The sequence below is a fragment of the Acanthochromis polyacanthus genome, chromosome 1 (assembly GCF_021347895.1).
Source record: "Acanthochromis polyacanthus isolate Apoly-LR-REF ecotype Palm Island chromosome 1, KAUST_Apoly_ChrSc, whole genome shotgun sequence".
Classification (NCBI taxonomy): Eukaryota; Metazoa; Chordata; class Actinopteri; family Pomacentridae; genus Acanthochromis; species Acanthochromis polyacanthus.
The window spans coordinates 21,272,754-21,294,315 of NC_067113.1; the positions used below are offsets into that span (position 1 = coordinate 21,272,754).

The following is a 21,562-nucleotide window of genomic DNA, read 5'->3' on the forward strand; positions in this document are numbered from 1 at the left end:
ACAGGGAGGACATGCAAACTCCACACAGAAAGATCCCAGGCCAGTACGCGAACCGCTGATCTTCTAGCTATGAGGCGCAAGTGCTAACTAGGTCTAAACTACAAGTCTGAAAACTGACACGTCTGTTACCAGCATTAAGACTTTTCACTAGCACCCTGACAAAGCATAAGTCTGGGTGTTAACTGCAGCTTGAGAAGGACTTCATGTGTAAAACGGCCTGACAGAAAGTGTGAAGCAACTTATTAGTGTGAACAACTCTGATGTCAGCAAGAAAATGACATCAGTCTGAAAAAAGGCACGCAGCACTAGAGCATCGCTGCAATTCAGATAAATCTAATTTCTTGATATTTCTAGCAGTTTGACAAAAAAAAGCATCCAAATTCTCTGAATGCTCAACTGCCACGTTTGCAGTTTTCTTGGTTTTCACAGCTTCAGCTTGTATCAATAAACAGACCACACACGCCTCAAAGACTACTTCCTTCTTCACACCTACTGAGACACTCACAGCTTGTGTGTATACCCTTCACATGCACAATAGTCAAAATGATTTTTAAAAAAAAACTATGAGTGCATGTTGCAATTGTCAGCAGCTTTAACAGAGTAAATATGTGTATAAATGTCAAATGTTCAAAACAGCAGACAGCATGTTTTGTTTTTACGTGTTTATTGCTTTTATAAATACGTACATGTGTACTTTGTATCATGTTGGAAACGGAAACCCCTGTCTGAATATTCTGCATGTACTGCTTATACCCTAAACATGCAAAGGGAACCTGCACCCAGACAGCACCAAACAGAGAACGATTTTTCCATAACTGCCTGAATCATCAGACTCTTTAGCTGCTAAATGATCCACGATGTTCATCAGTTCCTTACTAATTTTGTGTAGTTTCTTGTTGAGGAAGTCGTGTTTTGTCAGTTTATGGCCTTTTGTTGCTGAAAACAACCGCAGCCCAGACAGCTACAAAAATGAGCTCAAAGATGCTAAAAAAAAACAATTCCACAGAGGTGAAAAGAACTTGCAAGCAATATTTTTCATACCGGTCATAGTCACTTGACTTATTGCTCATGGAAAAAAAGTTTGGGTGTTTACAGAAAAAAATCCAGTCAAAGTTGGGTGAAGTTGTTCCATTCAAACATGTAGAACATTTAAAAAAAATATTATGAGATTGAGGCAATCTTTGGGCTCCTTTTTGTTCTGTACAATTTAAAAGATCTGTAATAGTGATATTCAGCTCATGCAGGCAAGAGTGAGAGTATGTGTGAAAGTGTTATTTCCAAAGTCAAAAGTATCTCTGGTCTCACATTCTTGCTTTTCACTCACTTTGATGTGTTTGTTTCTCACTGGTTCAGCGGTTATTGCACAGGACCTTTGCAAAACCATCGTCAATAGGTTGCATATTGCTGTTACTCCAAAGAACCAACAGGGTGTACTAGAGTCAAATATGTGAGGCGTGGTGAGACTTATTACACAGACACACAACAGGAAAATGGGCAGACACTGAAATAGCAAAGTGTCTTTGATTGTCTATAGTTAGGCTGCGCCTCCAGCAACAATTTCAACACGTGAGCAGCTGCTTAATGGAGCTACTGAAGCCTCTTAATCTGCAGCGAGACAGCAAAGTGCAGGATGTGCAGGTTGAGGAAGATCAGATAGGAGTGAATCAGGAAGACTTCCTGAACTGAGAGAGTGATGGATGAGGAAGTGACCTTGTTCAGCAGAGAATGTCCTGGAAACAACATTTTACAGGTTGTTAGTTTGGAGTCTGAAGGCAAGTGAGCAAAATTCTTAACACAGAGAGTGAGAATGCTAATTTAACATTCATACTTACAATAACGCTTCCCTAATTAGCGTTACTGCAAAGCAACTACTGCAATAAAGCTGAGATCTTTGACAGGAAGTTTGCTCAGTTGTCAAGGAAGATGCTTAAACTTGACTGACAGATGTTCTGTTTCAAATATGAACAGAGACTATGAAATGTAAAAATACACAGTAAAACAATCAAAGACAGTTTACACATGACACACACACAATGCCAAACTTTATTAGTTTAAAGCTTGACAAGGCAGAGAATTTATTTTGTCTCACTTTGTCATTTCGTTAGATATTACTTTTTAGTATTGTATTTTTTGACTGGTGTTACTTGGAAACAGCAGAGGATCACAAAATGTTTAATCGACATTGTAAGGAATCTTCAAATCCACTGATTTTGCACATTAGCTTCTGTTTATGGATGTACATAAAACTACAGTTACCACTTCATGGTTGTCTTCCTCCACCGAGTCTTTGGATATAAAATGTTCTTACTTCATAGTTTTATCCAAACAGAAATGATGTCATAATTAGTGTGTAAATTCTTGAGCCAAAATGGTTCACAGACCTTTGACCACCAAATTGTAATGAATTCCTAGTTGAATCCAAATGAACATTTGTTTCATATTAGGACCAGTTCCCTCAAGGCTTTCCAGAGATATTATGTTCACAACACAGAGGTGGACAGACAAACATATGTATGTATAGGCAGAAAGACAGACAACCCATAAACACAACATCTAGCCAGCTTGGAGGCATTAACAAGCTTCTCGAAACCTAGTTTTAACTGATATCATCTGAGTCAGCGACAGGTGAAGATGAAGACTGCTAAGACTATGAAAAAGATGAGTGGAGATGAGCAGAACATTATTATACCGCTCCTCATCTCTGACGGAGGTGTTGGTGGTTGGCTGCATTGTGAGTAATGTCGGGGCCGTGTTTTCCCAAGCTGGAAGAAAAATAAAGATATTTTTTCTAGTTCTGCTACATTCATTTCTTTACCTCTTTTAAAACATCTGATAATGTTATAAGCATGTGAATTAATATCACGTAACATTCATAAAAGATGTTTCCTGTCTTGATATTTCATTTTTTTAGACTTTGAAGACAACGATCCTTTTACAGTCTTTCTTCCATCAGGATGAACTAGTACTGTACCTGCAATCGGGATTTCCGTATTAAAGGAAACGTTTGCTATAGAGATGTAAACCTTTTGCAAATATTAGGAAGGGGTCACCATCTGAAACCTCACTTAAACTTTTGCAGGCTGTACTACCTCTATTCATCCATTAGCTGTAGCTGCTTTATCCTGCAGGGGGTTTGCAGCAAGGCAGGAAAGAAGGCAGGATAACACAAAGACAGGCTACCGTGAATGCTTACATTCACAAAGACAGCCAAATAATAATCACTGGTTAACCTATCATGAATGTCTTTGGTCTGTAGGATGAAACCAGGACACAAAGAAATGTCCCCTGCAGGTTCCAACCCAGAGCTTGCTGCACAGGATTTTCTGCCTGATTTGTCACATTTGTTTAGACCTTCCAGAAAATGTAGAATTTCTAAAACTAGAACATTTTGTGTTTGGATCTGATGTGAAAAGTGAGACATCCATCCATCCATCCATTCTCTATACACCGCTTTATCCTCACTAGGGTCGCGGGGGTGCTGGAGTCTATCCCAACTGACTCGGGCGAAGGCAGGAGACACCCTGGACAGGTCGGAAAAGTGAGACACAGTAGTTTTAAATCAAAACTTGTCTTTGCATTACATCAGAAACTTAACTTGCTGTGAAAATGGATTTGTTTCTTTACACACTGAATAACATGAATCACAACCCTGTTGTTTTCACTGTCAGCTACATCACATCACAGTGTGCATAATCACAAAATACATTACTTTCAGGGACTCGCTTGAATGAAACACGACCTTATTATTAGTAGCAAATTCATCTGCATAACATGAACCAAACTCTGACAGAACTGTTCAGCATAAGTTTTAACATAATGTAGTTTTTCTTTTGGATGAGAAATGCATAAAAAATGTGAAACACCACAAAAAAAATCCTCAGAACACAGTTTAGATTATTGTAATAAAGAAGGACTTTTAATCTTGTACATACATTATGTACAATAAAGCATTCTTTGACATTCAATGAAGCCAAGTTTCAGTGAAGAGCAACCTTTGACAGATATACTATATCTACTATGATGCAACACCTCGCTGTAAATGCACTTCACTCGAATCTGAATGAGAAGTCCTGTTCAGAGCTTCCTCTGCTGAGGAAGAGGAAAACCACACGAGTGACTGGGTTTAACGTGAACAACGAGAAATGAAATGTTCACAGGTCATTCCCAGAAGATCAAAACCAACTTTAACCATTACATCATGGAAAAACTGCCTCTGCTCTGGTTATATTGTAGTTGTACCGTCTATTTCTGAGGAAAGAATAATACAAAACAGGTAAAATTAAAGCAATTAATGAATGAATTAATGAAAAAATAAACTTTTAAAGACACAGCTTGAGAGATAATTCAATTTCTATGCATGTAGCACTGACTTTAGTGTTGATATCAAACTGCTGTATATTATCTTCATCATGAGGGAAAAGACAGTGAACCTTGGGAGTTTGAGGATATATTTGGAGGCCAATGAGGATTTTAAAAAGCCTTTGATTGTGTCTTTCTCCTCTGAGAATTCTCCCTCATGTCTCTTTCTTGCTCTTGATGTGCTTTGCCGTTTCTCACCAGTTCTAAGACGAACATACGGAAACCTTTTTTCAGTCTGTCATGGGAGTTCAATCGTACACTCGAGATTATACATGAAGTTTTTTGATAGATTAGATGTTCAGGGGCAATTAAAGGCTTGAAAGCTCTTTTTGTTTTATTCTATATGATTCTATATTTGAATCAATTCTCCATCACTGTCTGATTTTAGGGAATTTACATTCTAAAATAAGAAACTCCTTTTGACTACTTTGCATTAGCTCAACTTTTCCTTGGAATACAATATAAAAGCATGAGAAACTACACTATTTAATGGAAGAACTCCATTTATGTAGTGCAGCCTTGAAAAATAAACATCCTAGCAAGCAGTTATTTCAGGCTTAAGCCGTCACTTAGCAGCCCCACTTTCAAAAATAAACGGCTTGTTGCTGAGTAAAACTAAGGGGAAATTTTTATAAAACAAATACAGACTCTATAAATTAAATCAAATCCAGTCACACAGTGATCTCCTGTCTCCGTGCAAACAATAATCAGTTTGTCATCCCTCTCTGTACGAACAGGGAGACCTGCAACAAAAGTGGAGTCTTCGGTGGTAAAACCAGCACCACTTGTTCAAGTTCAAACTCCACTTTCTGAAGAGGTCAACTCCCTCACATGTCGTCGATTCCTCCTCCTTTGACCTCCAGGTGGCTGATCCTGCCTCCCCCGCTTACTCTCTGTCTTCATTTTTCTCTGAGCACAAGTCTCATATGATTTCCAGAACGTCGCAGGGCACGAAGCCTCTCTTCTTTCCACTCGCCACTCTGATGAAGCCGCTTCGTTCGCCCTCACTGCTCACACAGATCTGAAAACACCATGAAAACAGTAATACCATTGTTGAAAAGTTTGGTGTCACCTAGAAATGTCCTTATTTTTGAAAGAAAATATTTTTTTTTAGTGAAGATAACATTAAATTAATGAGAAATACAGTGCAGACATTGTTAATGTGGTAAATGACTATTCTAGCTGGAAATGACTGATATTTAATAAAATATCTCCATAGGGGTACAGAGGAACATTTCCAGCAACCATCACTCCTGTGTTCTAATGCTACATTGTGTTAGCTAATGGTGTTGAAAGGCTCATTGATGATTAGAAAACCTTTGTGGAATTATGTTAACACATGAATAAAAGTGTGAGTTTTCATGGAAAACATGAAATTACCTGAGTGACCCCAAACTTCTGAGATTATTTGTATGAGCTGACACTGATGTGCTGATACGGAGTTTAGAATTAGAATACATGATGTGGACTCGTCATAGCTGCAAAAAGAAAATCTTCTTTGGGTGATGACACTAAATACTAGATGATAATAAATATACTATGAGGTCAAATATTCATGAAGATGCTTTTGCTTACTTGCATTCTGCTGCTGCATTTCATTTTAAGGTTCCTTCATTTCAATATACGTCACACCCACTTAACCCTCTGAACCCAAAAAACAGCTGGAAGGTTTCAGAGACATTTAAGAAAATTGCACCATCTATCAGTCTGACACATTAAAAACAGAACGAATTATTGGATTTTAAACTTCTCAACATCATCTGTGATAGGTGGTTCTGCTGGAAAATCAAACCAATATAACCTTGCGATCAATTTCATCAGAACATTGTATCCTACATGTCTCATTCAAAAATCTACCAAAAAAATAATCTGCTTTAACCAAATTAAGAAAAAAAATTCAAACTATTGTGGTCTATGGTGCAACTCAGAAGCTATGACTGACTCAGCAGTGACCAACGGCCATGTGCCAAAAATTCAGGGAATTTTGTACAGAACTGCAGACTGTGTTTACACAGAGCAGATAAGAGACAAGTATGGATGTACGTAATAAAATGCCTCAGTAAGTTGAGTATATTTTTTTCCATTACTGGTAACACTTGTGGACATTTGGGAAAATGCTGTGCATGTTGATTCCAGGCTTTCCATGTGCGTGCGTAAGATAAATAATCAAAGAAATTCAGCTTTTTCTTTTTTCCCCTTGCTTTATTTCTTGCTATTTCTGGCATTATATAACTTTGTTATACTGCAACAGGAGCAAAAAACACCCAGAAACTGCTTGGGGTTCAGATAATTAAAGTCTTTACACCGGTTGCAAGTCAGTCTTCAAACTGACCTTAAAGTTTCCCTAAACTTGTTTAAATTTTCCTTGTATCTCCGTTTCATTCTGTACATTTATTTATTAGTTTTTTGTTTTTATTTCTTTTGATAAATATAAAAAGGGATTCATTTCTGATTTTTGTCATACTCAAAGGTGATAATGGTGGTGATAAGTTGCATTTAGAGCCTTTTTCAAAAATTCTCATTTAGGAGGGCTTTAAAGATTATATACTATGTTTTATTTTTATCTTCAAGATTACAGTCAATTATATAGTTGATTATAGCCATATGGTGTCGGAACACACTGTGTTTGCAAGTTGTTCTAAGCTCTCCACAACATCCTCCCCTGGGTTTGTGCGACTGGAAAAGAGAGTCAGCAGGTCACAGACTCATTTTGTGTTTGGTGGTTTCATCTCCACTGGGGGTTGTTTACTTTAAGTCCCCTCAGAGTCCCTACATGCCCTGGAAAGTATTGTGGGAAAAAGAGGGTCTGATCTAAGTACAGCCATTATGCCAAAATGCTAATTTAATGCTAGCTCCCGAGACGGATCCTCCATGTGCCAACTCCAGTCGAGCTTCTCAGTGAGTAAGTGTCTGCGAGAGAAGAGTCGCTGGAGGTAAGAGGCTACGTGGGAGTTACAGAAGGGTAATAAGATGGTGAAAGAGCCGCTTCATAATGTGGATCTGATGTACTCTAATGGCTGGGGTGTGATGATGAATTAGATACAGGTGTAATGTGGAAATTTTATGGCCGTGATAAAGGTCATCCCTTCCCCAACCCACGACGAAGATCTCTGGTTCAACCACACTTATGTTTAGTCTGGCTCCTTATAGTAAAAGCTAGATTAATCCTCCATGTGTTTTGTCTTTCCAGCTGCAAAAGCACGCAGTTAACCCAAACAAGAATATCACTACATTCCTTACATTCATGCTTCTTATTTTTTCCTCACACATTTTAAAGTTAATCTAGCAGTTATGCTTTTCCAACGTGTTATAGGTTCTTCTTGTCCCTTAGAATATATATATTCCTTTACAAGAAAGTTAGCGTTAGCAGTATTCCAGTAAAAGTCCAAAACTGACTTCAAGTGAACCTACAACAAAACCTGACTAACAAAAATGAATTCTCAAGAAAAATGTAAAGATAATGACACCTCGTTTAGAGTGCAGTCGACCCAAACAGACCCTAACAGAGAGTCTGAGCAGTGACATCGACCCCAGCATGAAGCTCCATCAATTAACAAGCAGCTGTGGTTTTAAAAAGTAAGATCATTTTTTTAAAATAAGTGAGTCTCCTTGAATCACAGCACTTGATCTGATTAGAGTATAATTTAAAACCCAGCCTGACTCAAGTTTGGTTCAGGTCTCAGTTCATGGAAATCTACAGTACATCTCCTTAAAAGAAAATGTCATAAGGATTCCACTGTATTTATCAGGACTGTTTCATTTTTGTACAAAAAATATGTGGCAATAAAATTATTTAAGATGTCATGAACACACACACACACACACACACACACACACACACACACACACACACACACACACACACACACACACACACACACACACACACACACACATATAAATATACAACACGCTTTATACACAGTAGTCTGACCCATATGATGTAGACTATGGATATAAGCCTGTCATTGGCCATTGGTCTGCCCTTTACCTTTCTCCTCCCCTTCTGCTGTCAACATGTTGCCATTTTCAAAATCCACTTCCACACAGGAAAGAACAATAACCTAATTTTAATAAATAATAATCTTTTCCTCCCCCCAATAATTTAGCCATCTTAATGACAGTGCTTGCATCCCTGCCTGCAAATATTCCACCAAAACCTCACTATTTTGAGGGGACACTGTTGCTGCATCCTGGGCTTCGCTCCGCCCAATACGATTGTGATTGGTTTATTAACAGTATTATAAGGACTTCACTGGTCTGACTATGATAGACTACAACCACAGTAGCTGCATTTGAATGATCGCTGTGTTGTTCTGTTGAATGGCTAAAACCATTTTAAATCTCTTAAACAATAGAATAATAATACATTAAGAAGAAGAAAAGCCAGCAGAAGGACACAGATAGTGACAACTCAACAATGTAGCCAAAAAAAAGTGTGATATTAAGCTTTTGACAAACACAGCACCTCACTCACATTAGATTCACTCACTCATTATTGCCATTACAGAGGGTAGATTTGTGATCCTACAGTACCTGTCCTTCCTTCAGGGTGATCTGGCCTTGTTCCTTGCAGCCGATGAACGTCCTGGTACACCTGAACACTTGATCTCCAGCTCGCAGCTGATGAGCAAAGGCTGCTGGGAAGAAACCGATCCTGTCCTCAATTACCCCCTTAAAAAAACAGAACATGAAAACAGCTGACACATAAGAGGATTACAAACCCAGCATTTTCATACATGATTAGATTAAAACCTTGAGTAAAGACAGCAGGGGTTTTGTTACCGTTACTGTAAATGCACGTATACAACGTGCTATTACAAATTCTACAAATGTATTCAGTGTATACCTGCTGCATACAGTATATACATGTGTTTGCATAGAGCTCATATACACTGTATGCATATGTTACATCAGGTGCTAATGTTTGTCTCTTGACTTGGTTTCTGTTGTTCAAAGACCAAACAGGCCAGATGTCTGTGTTTATCTACAGCCTGCAGAGAACAACAGTGTTAAAATGCGTGATGAGTTTCTTCATGGTCTGGTGGCAACAGGCTGCCTCTGTGCAGTCACATTTTGGTCCTTTTGTCTCCCTAATTTATCTGTCATGCATTGGTGTCCCAACTTGGCCTTTTTCCTTGCTTTTGTAATTGATGGCTCCATTTTCTGTAATTTGTCAGTTCATTTCTTTAATGTCCCAGTTTTGGGACAAAAACCCAAGAAAATATGCAAATGTGTTACAAAAAAGCTCCAAGAAAAGTAAGCTGTTGGTTTTGCGCCTACCTTCCACCAGTCGTCATTGGAGTCGTCAGCCAATAAGATCCTGTCTCCTGCTCTGTAATACACAAAAACAAATATAAAACAGATTAAAACAAAGGAAGAATTACTCAAAGAGAAGTTTCTCTTAAATGTGCACTAAAATAAAGGTTTTAAATAGTTCTTAAGGAGGATCTCTGGTGCTTCTGAAGCGGCATCACCACCTGAAGAAAATCTTTAATGAACAGATGGTTCTTTAAATACTTTAGGTGCTTCTATAAAAAAATAATCATTTTTGCCAGAGTTATTTGGTTTAGCGGCACGTTATAGCACAAAATTAGAGCTCCAACTAACACTTGTTTTCATTATCGATAATCTGCAGATTATTTTCTCTATTAACTGTAGTAGCTGTAATAGTAAGAAATGCACCCAAATCCCAATTAGGCAGCTTGTCACATGCTGTTCTGTCAGTCCAGAATCCAAAACATTATATGTATTATAATGCATACACAATTTTGTATTTGATCTCTTTGTTTAAAAGTTCCTTAAACAAATGTAAAGCTCTATTATTGAAATACAAGCTGGTGGATGCACCAAGAACTATTTGAGAATTGGTTCTTAAAGGGCTTTTGAGGGTAATTTATGCTGCCTAAAGGACCATTTTTAGATGGCTCTTTGAGGGATGTTTGGGGGTTTTATGACGAACCTGTTGAAGAAATGATTGTTTCAAGGACTTCTTGCTAAAAGGTTTTTTTGTAGCATAAAAATTCTTTCTATACGGCATCGTTGTGAGGAATCACGGTTCCAGTTGGCATCTTTATTTTTCTGACTACGTGAACAAAGCTTACACTTAGTTTTACCTGTTTCTATATGAAATCAAAGACTCATTGTTTCAAGAGCAAACTCGAAGGTGAAGTACGAGATTCTCAAGCCAGAATTTCTTCTGCTAACTGTTCCACCATTGAGGCTACTAGATAAGGGAGATGGTGACTTTGCAGCTGCTCTAAAGCTTTAGAAATGCTTTCTTCTTTCAATCCAGTGTTGATCATCCATTGACATTTTTAAGAAAACTCACAAGACACACGTTTTCAAAAGCTTTCAGTTGCATTTGGTGGTCTTAATATGTTAGTATTTTATGATATTTTAATGTAGAATTTGATCTTAGAGGTAGCTATCTTGCTTTGTATTGTTTTTAATAGGTTATCTTTATCATATTTTATTTTACAAATTGATTTAGAAATTAGAAATTAGCTTGATCTGACAATCCAACATACTTTTTGGTCAAACTCATTAAATACAGCGTTTCTTTACTGTGCACTAGCTGTCTGTTCTGTGAGAAAAACACAAATCTGGTGTTTCTACACAGCTCTGGCTCTGTGAAAGGGGAAACAAACAATGTAAAGTGGCTTGAACCAATCCACACAACCAGATTCCAGGATGTACTGCGCACATTCCTGCTTGTGCACAAGACATGGGGAACTCGATGCAATTCTGTCTTCAGAATTGCTGCTTCCACCTACCAAGACATACATCCACCACTGTAAAAAGTGCATTTTCCAGATGGCCAAGGCTGAGCAAACACTGTGTACTACACTAAGTACATTATATTAGTACATTTAGGATGCATATATTGTACAGTCAAGCCGAACAGAAGGTGCTCTCACTTCTAAATGACACTTGATAAACCCTAATTCTGTTTGCTGTAAGCAGTTCCCCTTTATCCAGGAAATGCGTGATTCATTGTATCCCATCACTGCATGTGCTGTAATTACAAGCATCTGTTCAAAGCCGTCAGCTAAATTTGACCAATAAAACTCAAAAGGACCAGCGCAGTTGAGCCAAATGTTGGTTTACGTAATCGTCCCTTTTCTTCCTCTTGTGGTTCAGTTACAAGACTCGCTGCCCTTTGCTTCGGTAATAATCGGCGTGACTCAGACCACACTGTTTAATGTAGGTGAGAAAATCAAAGCACCTGACGTTGTAAAATCTTGTGAGGTGATGAAAACAAACCAAATGTTCCCGTTGGAAGAACAGGAAGTGCACCGAGTGAGTCTACACCAAATACTGTGTTAAGCTCTATCTAAATATGAAAAAGTGAGTCATGAAGGTGAGAAAATGAAACAACTAAAAGGAGATGTGGGTTTTCTGAAGCTGATATTTAAAAAAAAAAAAAAGCAGAACTCATCATCATTACAATCACCACATCCACAGTAATCATATAATCAGAGCATGTGGCGGCGAGTGAAATTAATCACAAACCTGATTTTCTCACTTAAAATGAAAATGGAACCTTTTGATTAAGGATTCCTTTTCTTTCTCTCATATTCACTCGATGTGTTTGTGTTTGATGTGTTGATTACTGCCTGCAGTCAGTCTCAGAGGAGGAAAAAGCCTTGATGTAGACTTTCATAAGAGGGGAAATTTGAAATAAAGGTATTGCCGGACAGGGAGTCCTCGAGGAAGAGGTCAGTAAATTACAAATGAAGTCTGACAAGTGAGGTTTTTCCTCTACCAAAGAGAGAGGGAGGACTTGTGACTGTATACGTGTGTGTGTTGGAAAGAGAGGGAGAGATCAAGTGCGCTCTTATCCTTAAATCCTCGAAAGATTTCAGCGAGAACGTGGAACAAATGGCTACTTATGCTGAAGGACTGTTCATGATGGATGTTCCCGTTCCTGAAGGCCTTCTTCAAAGTCTGTTGCAGATGCTGCTCTATCAATCACTGTTCATGCTTTAAATTACTGTTGCAACATCTGTACATGAAAATCACTGTCTGCTAATGACATTATAACATTCCTCATATAACTAATTATTTTACAAATTAATTTAAGCTCGTGCATATGCCGGATTGATGAGCAATAGCAGCTTTTCACAGGAAGGAAAACACAGGTGCAAAACTCTCTGCCAGTTAAAATGAAATCATGGTTAGCAGTCGAATAGTCAAAAAATGAATAAATGTCTTTTTGTCAACATTTTTCCTTGACCTTGATGGAACACATCAAGATAAGATGTGCAGGAGAATTCATAAGGACATAGGAGAAGATCGGATGGCACTGAAGACTTTTATTTTGTAAAGGTGCAGCTGTGCATCCTGTGCTAAATGATATAAGAAAGGAAACAGAGAAGAAAGCATATTTCCTTGACTCCAGCTCGTATCAAGGCTGAGTCATTCCACCTCAATTCAACAAATATCCAAAAAAGTTCACGTCTGACCATCTTATATTTGTCTAATGTTTTCTCTCTGCATATGTATGTAATTAAGTAAGACGTGTAAAATCTAGGGTCACAAGTAACATTAGTTTTTGAGTAATAAAACTACTTTTCGTGCTGTTTTCTTTGTGCCCATCTGAGGACCAATGAAGTGCTGGTTTGTACTATTCTATCAAAGCATGGCTGTACCACTAAAGACCATGTGCACATATCAATAAACCTGCAAAATGTCAGGACTCTACAGTTACAACACCTCAAACACTGCTCCACACATCGATGTGAAGAAAACAATGTGAAAGTCAACATGACCCTACTCGTCTTTAACAATTTTTAGCTCAAAAACTAATGTTAGCTATGACCACAGATTTTAAACGCAGTCAACTCAGTCAATATTTCCCACTTGAAAAAGAAAAAGAATGAGGCCAGATCATGCAGCTGCAACTTGAATACCCCTGTGTCATATTACCCAGTTAGGAAACCTTCCTAAGCTTCACAAACTATTGGACTCCACCCTATGTGTCAGTTCTGGCTCCAGACCAATCAGTGTCACATGAGGTGATGGTTTTAATTAGTGGCTAATTGCAGCCAAACACCTCCGGACATCAACGATTGAACTCACAGAGTGTGTTCGAAATCTGTCCCGCTTTGCTACCAAGTGCACTGCATTTACTTTCCCGTGTTGGAATTCTTTGTGTTGTCTGTTGACTGTATGTGCAGAAGGTTAAATCATCACAGGGCCCTTCAGAGAGTAAGATCAAGACCATACAATATTATACTCAAGATAAATTATATAAGAGAGAAGCCATGCAAATCCAGAAGTCTGACATTAAACAGGCACTTTGGCAGCAGTGGGAAGAAAAACCTCCCTTTTAACCCTCTGAAGCCCAAAACGAAGCAGAAAGGCCTTTTATCTTTGAACAAATTTCCAAAAGAACACCATTTATCAGCTAAAAACTGACACAGCTCACAACTAGCTGAAGCAGCTGGAAGCTACATGTAGCTTTGCTCTGAAGTTGTTTGCAGTGATTTTGAGCCTTATGACATAAATATGAATGTCTGCTACCAAGCTACTCTCTCAGGTCATATAAGTACTGCAGTTTGAATGCTATCTTTGCTATAAAGCCCAATTTAAATGCTCCTCCTAGAGATGTAACGCAACATTTTGACACTTTAAACACAATTTACAAATGCATGTACTTTAATTTTGCTTACATTTTAAATGAAGAACTTGTATTTCGGTGGTTTACTTTTACTACTTTCAAAAGAGTCTGAGAACTTCTTCCATCACTGCTAGCTTCTACATTTGTTCCTCATTTGAGAGCTAAGTGTGATTTTGTGCGGCAGCGGGTCTCTTCAGACTCCATCTACCTTCAGCCCATCTTCTAAATTACGCAGGTATCTACTTCTGTGAAAAATGTCTCATCATTTCAACTACAATAAATCAAGTCAAACCGACATATCCCATCTTTGTCACTGGCACACTGTCAGAGACTCGTGGGGGCTATAAATGGTCTCATGAAATTTCCAAAGACTGTCGATCTCTCTCAAGCTCAATCTAAAAAGACACGTGACCGACTCTGTATTAATAGACATTTGCGGCACACACAGGTACCATTTACGAGGCCACTCCAGAGAAAGAAGTCTTTGAGGAGCACTACTTAAAAAGAGGACACTAATTAGTTCCTGTTGAGACTCCTTTCTAGTATAATGTAACCTGTGCCACTCTGACTGCAGTAATTACATCAGATAAATGGAAAAACAGAAAAGGAGCAGACAACTTATTTGCATTTTTTTGTATGTGTAAAGAAAAAAGTATCTAATTGCACTGGACTATTTTGTTCTAAAACATAAATTACAGTTTTTCTTATTATTGTACTTACAAAAGGCAACCGGACAAGTGACAAGAATCAATTAATAAATAATGAGGCAGTTAATCAGTATATTATAATTATAGTATTAATTTTCTGTGTAAGATGCAAAAAATAGTCTAAATAATTACAACTAATGATCATCATTAGAAAGTGTAATATCCAGGAGCTGGAACTGGAACAGATTGGTTTCAAAGATGAAATGAGCCGAGTAACTTGTTGTGCTTTACATTTTGCCTGGTAGGTGACCTTTGGGGACAAAAATGCATGTTTGAATTAATAAGAGCTGGATCTAATTTGTGTTGTTCGGAAGATTTAAATCCAATTTCACGAAAGAAGTGAGTTTACAGTCAGCCTCTGTTTACTTCTCAGAAAAATGTGTCAAAAAGAATCATTGCAGGCCTGTCAGAGTCAATCAGTTGGTGATATTTCATCTGTAGTCCCAGAACAGGTGCTGTGTTGGGTAATGACAGTAGTATTTTTTGTATTAGAGTGTCATGTGTGTGAAAGCGGACACGGGAGAACCAACCTTATCTCCAAGTCGTGGCTCTCTTGGGCTGCGAAGCCATACAAGGCCACATAGGTGTTGAGCTTTAGGACGTCTTTCTCGAGCTGGCTCTGCTCCAGCTGGACAACAAACACACACAAAACACATCAGCTCCTGCAAACGCACAAATGCAAAGTCCAAGACTATATATTCTCTGTTGTCGCTATTCTCAGTCGCGTCTTAAAATAGCATTTTTGGCATTCACGTTAGCAGGAGAAGCCCTTGTTTACAGCACAGTGATAGAGTGAGGAGCTGCTTAAGTTGTTCTGCAATCTGTTCTCTTTAATCCTCCGTCAACATGAGTGGGAGAAGGAGGATCAGGTTTTTGTGAACGCTCGGGAAGTTAAGACGGCACTGGGTTGTGGGTGGAGAGGAAGATCTCAGTGAAGTGTTAGCACAATTAGCGAGGAGATATGCCGCCATTCTGGTGCTATTCACACCTGCTCAGAAAACTGGTGGGTGCATTTTTCATGTTTCATCATCCAATACCTTGAGTCTGAATCCTGCATGCTTTGTCCCTGAAATCCATCCAAATGATGCTGTGTCTCCTGTCTGCATGGCAACAGGAGGGAAAGTGCTAAAAGATTTGACCATAACTTGTTTTTGGGGCACTGTTGGCTGTTTTGGTGCAAGAGTAGAGTTTTCCATCTTTGTGGCGCTGTATAGTAATGAAGAGTAGTGTTCCTGGTCCTCTGTGGCTCCCCGAGCGTCACCCACGTGGACTGGAAATGTAGCTGATGGATGAGTTGAGTTAACAGCAGCCACAAGGCAAACTGCCTCTGTGGCCTCTGGGCGAAAATAACAGCACCGAGCAGTGGCGATCCATTACAGCTAACTATGAGCTGCTCGCTCGCCTTGAGAGGCTGCGGATGCTTTGGCAGCCAGGAACAGGAGATGAGAGGTTGGGTCGGCCAAGATAACAGCCTCCTTTGTACTGAGTTATCAAAAAGAAGAAAGAATTCGAAGTGAAGGACGTTGTGGTGAAGAGAAAATGGAAGAGCAGAGTGCATTCCTTTAAATCTACAATGGAAGATTTTTTATTCACTTGAAGGCAACACAGCAACCTCTGAATAGACTAGCATACTGCATTATTACCTTTTGTAGTTCACATTTTAGGCAAACACTTGTGTTTTCACACGTCCAGCAGCTACTGGGCCACATTATCATTAACCCTCTGAACTCTGAGCAATTTTTGCTATTGTCACATTTTTACTCACTGTATTGCACTTTAATTAAAACAGAAGTACCACTATTAGAAATAAGGAGTGGTCTAGCATGACTTTTGTGCCATATGACGCAGTAATAATGCCATAAAGAACAAAACAGAAAGTTGAATTTTTCTAAGGATTTTCCAAAAAAAATGAAATATAAATTACATTTTTCCAAGTACCCAAAGATGGTTCCCATACTGCAAAAACAAAAGTGGCTCTATATACTATGGCATTGTACTACTAACATTTTTAATTTATTTCCATTTGTGGAGTAATGATCAAGTTTTGTTTTTTGTTTTTTTTGCCAGAATCTGATAGAAGTCATTTAAAATTTAATGTCTACCAAGTGTCCCAACGCAATACCATTTTAGGAGAAAAGACACAGTTAAGAACATTAAAGCTATTAAAGTCAAGTCAACGTGTATGTTTCACAATGAATAGCTGAACAGAAATGCATTTTAAAAAACGCATCATTCCTGTAGGGCATTGTCTAAAATGCATTTACAGAGGCTCCACAAACTCCAGAAAAGGTGGAAAACTGTGCTGTAGATTAGCTGTTGTACCACCAGATAAGGCCTCTTACTGTTAACTACCGTAACAACAAGTGGAGGTGGTCACTCAGACCAGGAGAAGCTCTGCGTTGGCAAGCAGAGAATACTGGGGTGGTTTAGCTAGCAATGGATACCATAACACCACCAAGACTTCTGTGACACTTTTTGGCATCGAGCCACAGCTTGTGTTTGTAGAGCCAGCTGGAATCAAAGAGGACAGACTTCCTGTAACCCAGTATTATATATGACAGAGCTACCCCTACCCCATGTCCAGTGAACAATAAACAGCAATACCAGCACGGGCCAGATGTCTACTTTGCTCATTTTTGACAACACTAAAAATTACTGACACTCTTTGCATCCTTCGTATCCCGCTACAAATTGCGCTCTCAATTTCTGACATTTGCGCTCAACAAAGCCAGCATTGGTCAGCTTAAAAAAAGCCTTAATTGGCCTCCATAGTTTCCAGATTTTCTCTGCTTTATGTAAACACATTCTACAGCCAGTGATTTAAAAACAATCTTGTAGTCTCTCCACTTTGCAAGGTTAATATCTGGCTCTAACTTTGCCTGACATTTGGTGCTGGTTGGGCAAATAACCGGGTTTCTAAGAAAATCTTCCAATAAACAGCTGCCTGCTGGTGAGAGATCAAATCATTAAAGCTGCAGGCCAGAAAAAAAAAAGAGCTGAAAGATACTAAAACAGTTCACAGATTTGGAGGCAACTGCAAAACCAATATAAAACCAATAAAAATCTTGTTGTTCAACCCACTGTTGATATAATATATAAAATATTTACTAGTGCAGCTATAGGAGATCATTTTCCTTTTGTCCCATAGAAAAAGAAAGTAATGCATCGTATGTGTCCATCAGCAGGGGAAGAAAAGTGTGTTTGGAGGAAACAGAAGCCATCACAGATGAGCAGAAAAATGAAAAGAGCATCATCTCATAAAATCAAACTTTCCAAACAGAGAATCCAAGCAGAAAGAAATCACAGCGTGCATCAGACTATTTTACTGGCAATCGATCTCAGAGTTCAACGCTGAACCTGAACAGAGAGAACAGATGGCGATCCTCTGTGTGTGTGTGTGTGTGTGTGTGTGTGTGTGTGTGTGTGTGTGTGTGTGTGTGTGTGTGTGTGTGTGTGTGTGTGTGTGTTTCCCATTTGCGCATATGAGTCTCTCATCTCAATTTGGAGCCTCCTTCTCTGGTGAAGAAGCAGTTTTCAAGCGTTTTTCTCTGCTCATTACCCTGCAGAGCCTCCATCTGTCTGTCCGCCGGCCTGAGCTAATGGACCTGTCGGGTGACAGACAAACAGCCCGCTGCCAGCTGTGTTCGGGCCAGCCTGATAACACTACACAATGCACTTCAAGCCTCTTTCCCGAAATGGACGACTGGACTGCTAGATTGTATTGCAGAGCAGACTTGTGTGTGTGTGTGTGTGTGTGTTCACCTTGTATGGTTATTTGTTCATTTTTGTGTTTGTCCAAGTATCTGTGGTCTTTTTCCACTGTTGACAACGGAGATAAACATGCTAAACTATAAAAGTAAACAGGATAGATGGCTGGGCATAGAAAATATGTGAAGAGAATGGTGATACTGAACGCACCCCTCCCACAAATCCCATCGTGGAGGGAGAAGACTGAGGACGGAAAAGAACGGTTATGAAATCTGCCCATGAAATATTCATCGCTGCTCTGCAGGGGGTGACGGGATATTCACAGAAGTTTAACCTTTTTCTTTCTGTGGCATGAATTGTACACCATCAGCGCTGCATCTACGCTGCAGAGAGTAAATACAGCAGCACAGACCTCAGAGCTGCAGATCCTAACATTAAGGTCAAGGCTTCTCCGTATCAGTGCAGGCCAGTGGTCGCGTCAGCTTTGGCTTGATTTGTTACGGCAGGAAAAGAAAAAGAGAGTTTTTCCACCACAGTCCTGGGAAATTCAGCAGCAGTGATGGAGGCGGAGGAACAGAATGCTAAATGGACACTGGCTGGGTATCAGTTCTCAGACTGGCCATGCAGAGTTCAGGCAGTGGTCAGCGAACAAAGTCGGTTCTCAGAGGTTTTCAGACGACGCAAATAATACATGTCACAGTAATACTGAGCTGCAGAATAACTAACACTGTAAAAGCCTAGGAAAAAGAATGAAACTAGAAAGTTGACCATCCATCCATCCATTCTCAATGCACCACTTTATCCTCACTTAGGGTCATGGGGGGTGGGGCGGTGGGGGGGAGGGAGCCTATCCAAGTTGACTCGGGCGAAGACAAAGGGACACCCTGTACAGGTCACCAGTCTGTCACAGTGCTACATACACAGACAAACAATCACACTCACATTCACACCTATGGACAATTTAGAGTAACTAATTAACCTCAGCATGTTTTTGGACTGTGGGAGGAAGCCGGAGTGCCAGGAGAAAACCCACGCATGCACAGGGAGAACATGCAAACTCCATGCAGAAAGATCCCAGACCGGGACATGAACCGGGGATCTTCTTGCTACAAGGCGACAGTGCTAACCACTAGACCACTGTGGAGTCCAGACAGTTGGTCACCAGAATGAAATTATAGAAAGAGCTTGCAATTCCTCCAAAATAATGTATGCCTAAATGATTAACACTTTATTGCTTTGCTTAATCTCTCTGAAGGCTAAAACCTGCTGGCAGATTTGAAAGACATGTTACTTCTGATTCTTTTAGTGTCAGAAACTGGAAAAATCGACACAACAATTTAACTGCAAAAGTCCTTAAAAACTATTACGTATGAAAAATGAATCAAAGCAAAAATTAAAATTGTGTTATTTCATCGTAAGTTTTTAATTCTATACAACTAATTTAAAGTTAAACATTTAAGAATAGATCACTTGCTCTGATCAGATTTTGTAGAAAGAAGCACAGCTTTGTGTTGCAGTGAAAAATGACTGGCAAAACAAAAATAAAATGTGACAAAGAAGAAGAAGCAAATAATGCCCACAAACTGCGGTTTGAAGAGGTTTAAAAGCTTATTTGGTTTATAAAAGTGTTAGCAATTTCTCTCTGCCAGTGAAAAAGCTCTCAGAAACTTGCGTTTTAACCTACACTGAATGCTCACATGATTTCTGAAGGACAAAAGAATTGTGCGACCTTTCATAAGTGTCAGAACAACTGACAAGTGTTGTGTTATTTGGCTCAAAAAAGAACAAACACATTTTGAATATTAAATGTTTTCGTCAAACGACAGTCATTTCATTGACATTTGGGTTTTGTCTGTTGGCAGAGTGGTTGCCTTAAAATTAAAGTACTTCTGAGCATAAAAAAACCAGCACAAGATAAAAACTCATGCACTTTGCTTGAATGCTGCACGTTAATGCACATTTGCAGAATAGTACAAGGACAGCCGTGCTCAGGCTTCTAGTGCACTCATGGTCGCACACCTGGTAAAATCAGACATGTATTATGTAAAATAATTTGATGGATTAGTTTCTCACCTGCAAATCATCAGGTTTTCTCTCCGGTTGGTGGTAAAGCTCTGTTCCGTTCTCAATGACTGTAAAAACTGGAAAGCAAGGAGCAGAAAATCAGAATGCGAAATAAACAACCTTTTTAATAAATAGTTTAAACCTAAAGTCCTGCTGGTAACTGGTAAAAGATGCTGTGTTTATTAGTTTCAGTGTCATACAATTGAATAAAATGGGCAAAAATGGTACTTCTTGTTCAAAATGTGGTTTTTGTGCAAAGCAGTGTCACTTTGATTCTTGATTCCACATCTTGTTTGCAGTTGGAGACTTTGGCCTGAAGGTGGCACTAAATCAAAGGTGTCACTAACATTTTTTTTTCTCTGGGCTTCTTATCATATATATCTATAGGTAGGTTCCATTGAGCACAGTTGTTTTTTTTCTGTTAACCCAAGAAACACCAAGAAACTAAAGTATTATCAAGGCCACCACAAGACAGAGGCCAAAAGCATATTCGGTCTGTCTTTTGTTGGGTGTGCTGCTATTCTCTGGATAAAATAGCTCAGCATTGTAACTACTCTTCAAATAGCCTTTTCCAATACTATGGACTACCTCGGTGCGTTCTACCAATCTCCTTGTAGTTCTGTCTTCACTGAGTGAAAGCCTCAGAGTGGAAAGGGTCAGCGCCTCGCCCTTTTCTACAAAGACTATTGTGTGGCTGAAAAATCCCAAGACACCACTTAATCAAGAGCTACACACAATGCAGGCAAAGAAAAAGAAAAGAAGAAAGGTCCAACGTTTTCTCAGAATTTTTATAGTGTGCTCTACAGAAGAGACAAACACGTGAGACGGAGTGGGTTAAGAACTTGGAAGAACTTTCTTTGCTGTTTCGTAGGAGAATTCGATGTTGAAACCTTTTCGAATTCTCTTATGGGAAGAGAAGTGGTTTTTCCCGTGTCGCTGCATGGCTTCAATCCAGTTGTACACTGTGTACAGTAACGGATACTTACCATCATCGCTGTGCTTTCTCGACAACTCCTGCCTACTGCTGTGAGCCACAACTTCCTCTGGAACCTTGTCCAAGTCGCTGGTCTGCAGAGATGAGACAGACAGAAAGACAGCA

The 21,562-nt window shown here is 39.2% G+C and overlaps 1 protein-coding gene across 2 annotated transcripts in view; it reads right to left on the reverse strand.

Moving 5' to 3' along the window:
• Positions 1-3,894: 3,894 nt before the first annotated feature.
• The window catches only part of stac (SH3 and cysteine rich domain), a 38,459-nt gene continuing 20,791 nt past the window's right edge, over positions 3,895-21,562 (reverse strand). For both annotated transcript variants that reach the window (XM_022197124.2, XM_022197115.2), the window contains 6 exons: positions 21,450-21,531; positions 20,473-20,540; positions 15,222-15,319; positions 9,643-9,694; positions 8,896-9,033; positions 3,895-5,380 (listed from right to left, as the gene is read on the reverse strand). In XM_022197124.2, coding sequence (XP_022052816.1) covers positions 5,282-5,380; positions 8,896-9,033; positions 9,643-9,694; positions 15,222-15,319; positions 20,473-20,540; positions 21,450-21,531 — 537 coding nt within the window. In that variant the 3' untranslated portion in view covers positions 3,895-5,281. The remainder of the gene's footprint in view (positions 5,381-8,895; positions 9,034-9,642; positions 9,695-15,221; positions 15,320-20,472; positions 20,541-21,449; positions 21,532-21,562) is intronic.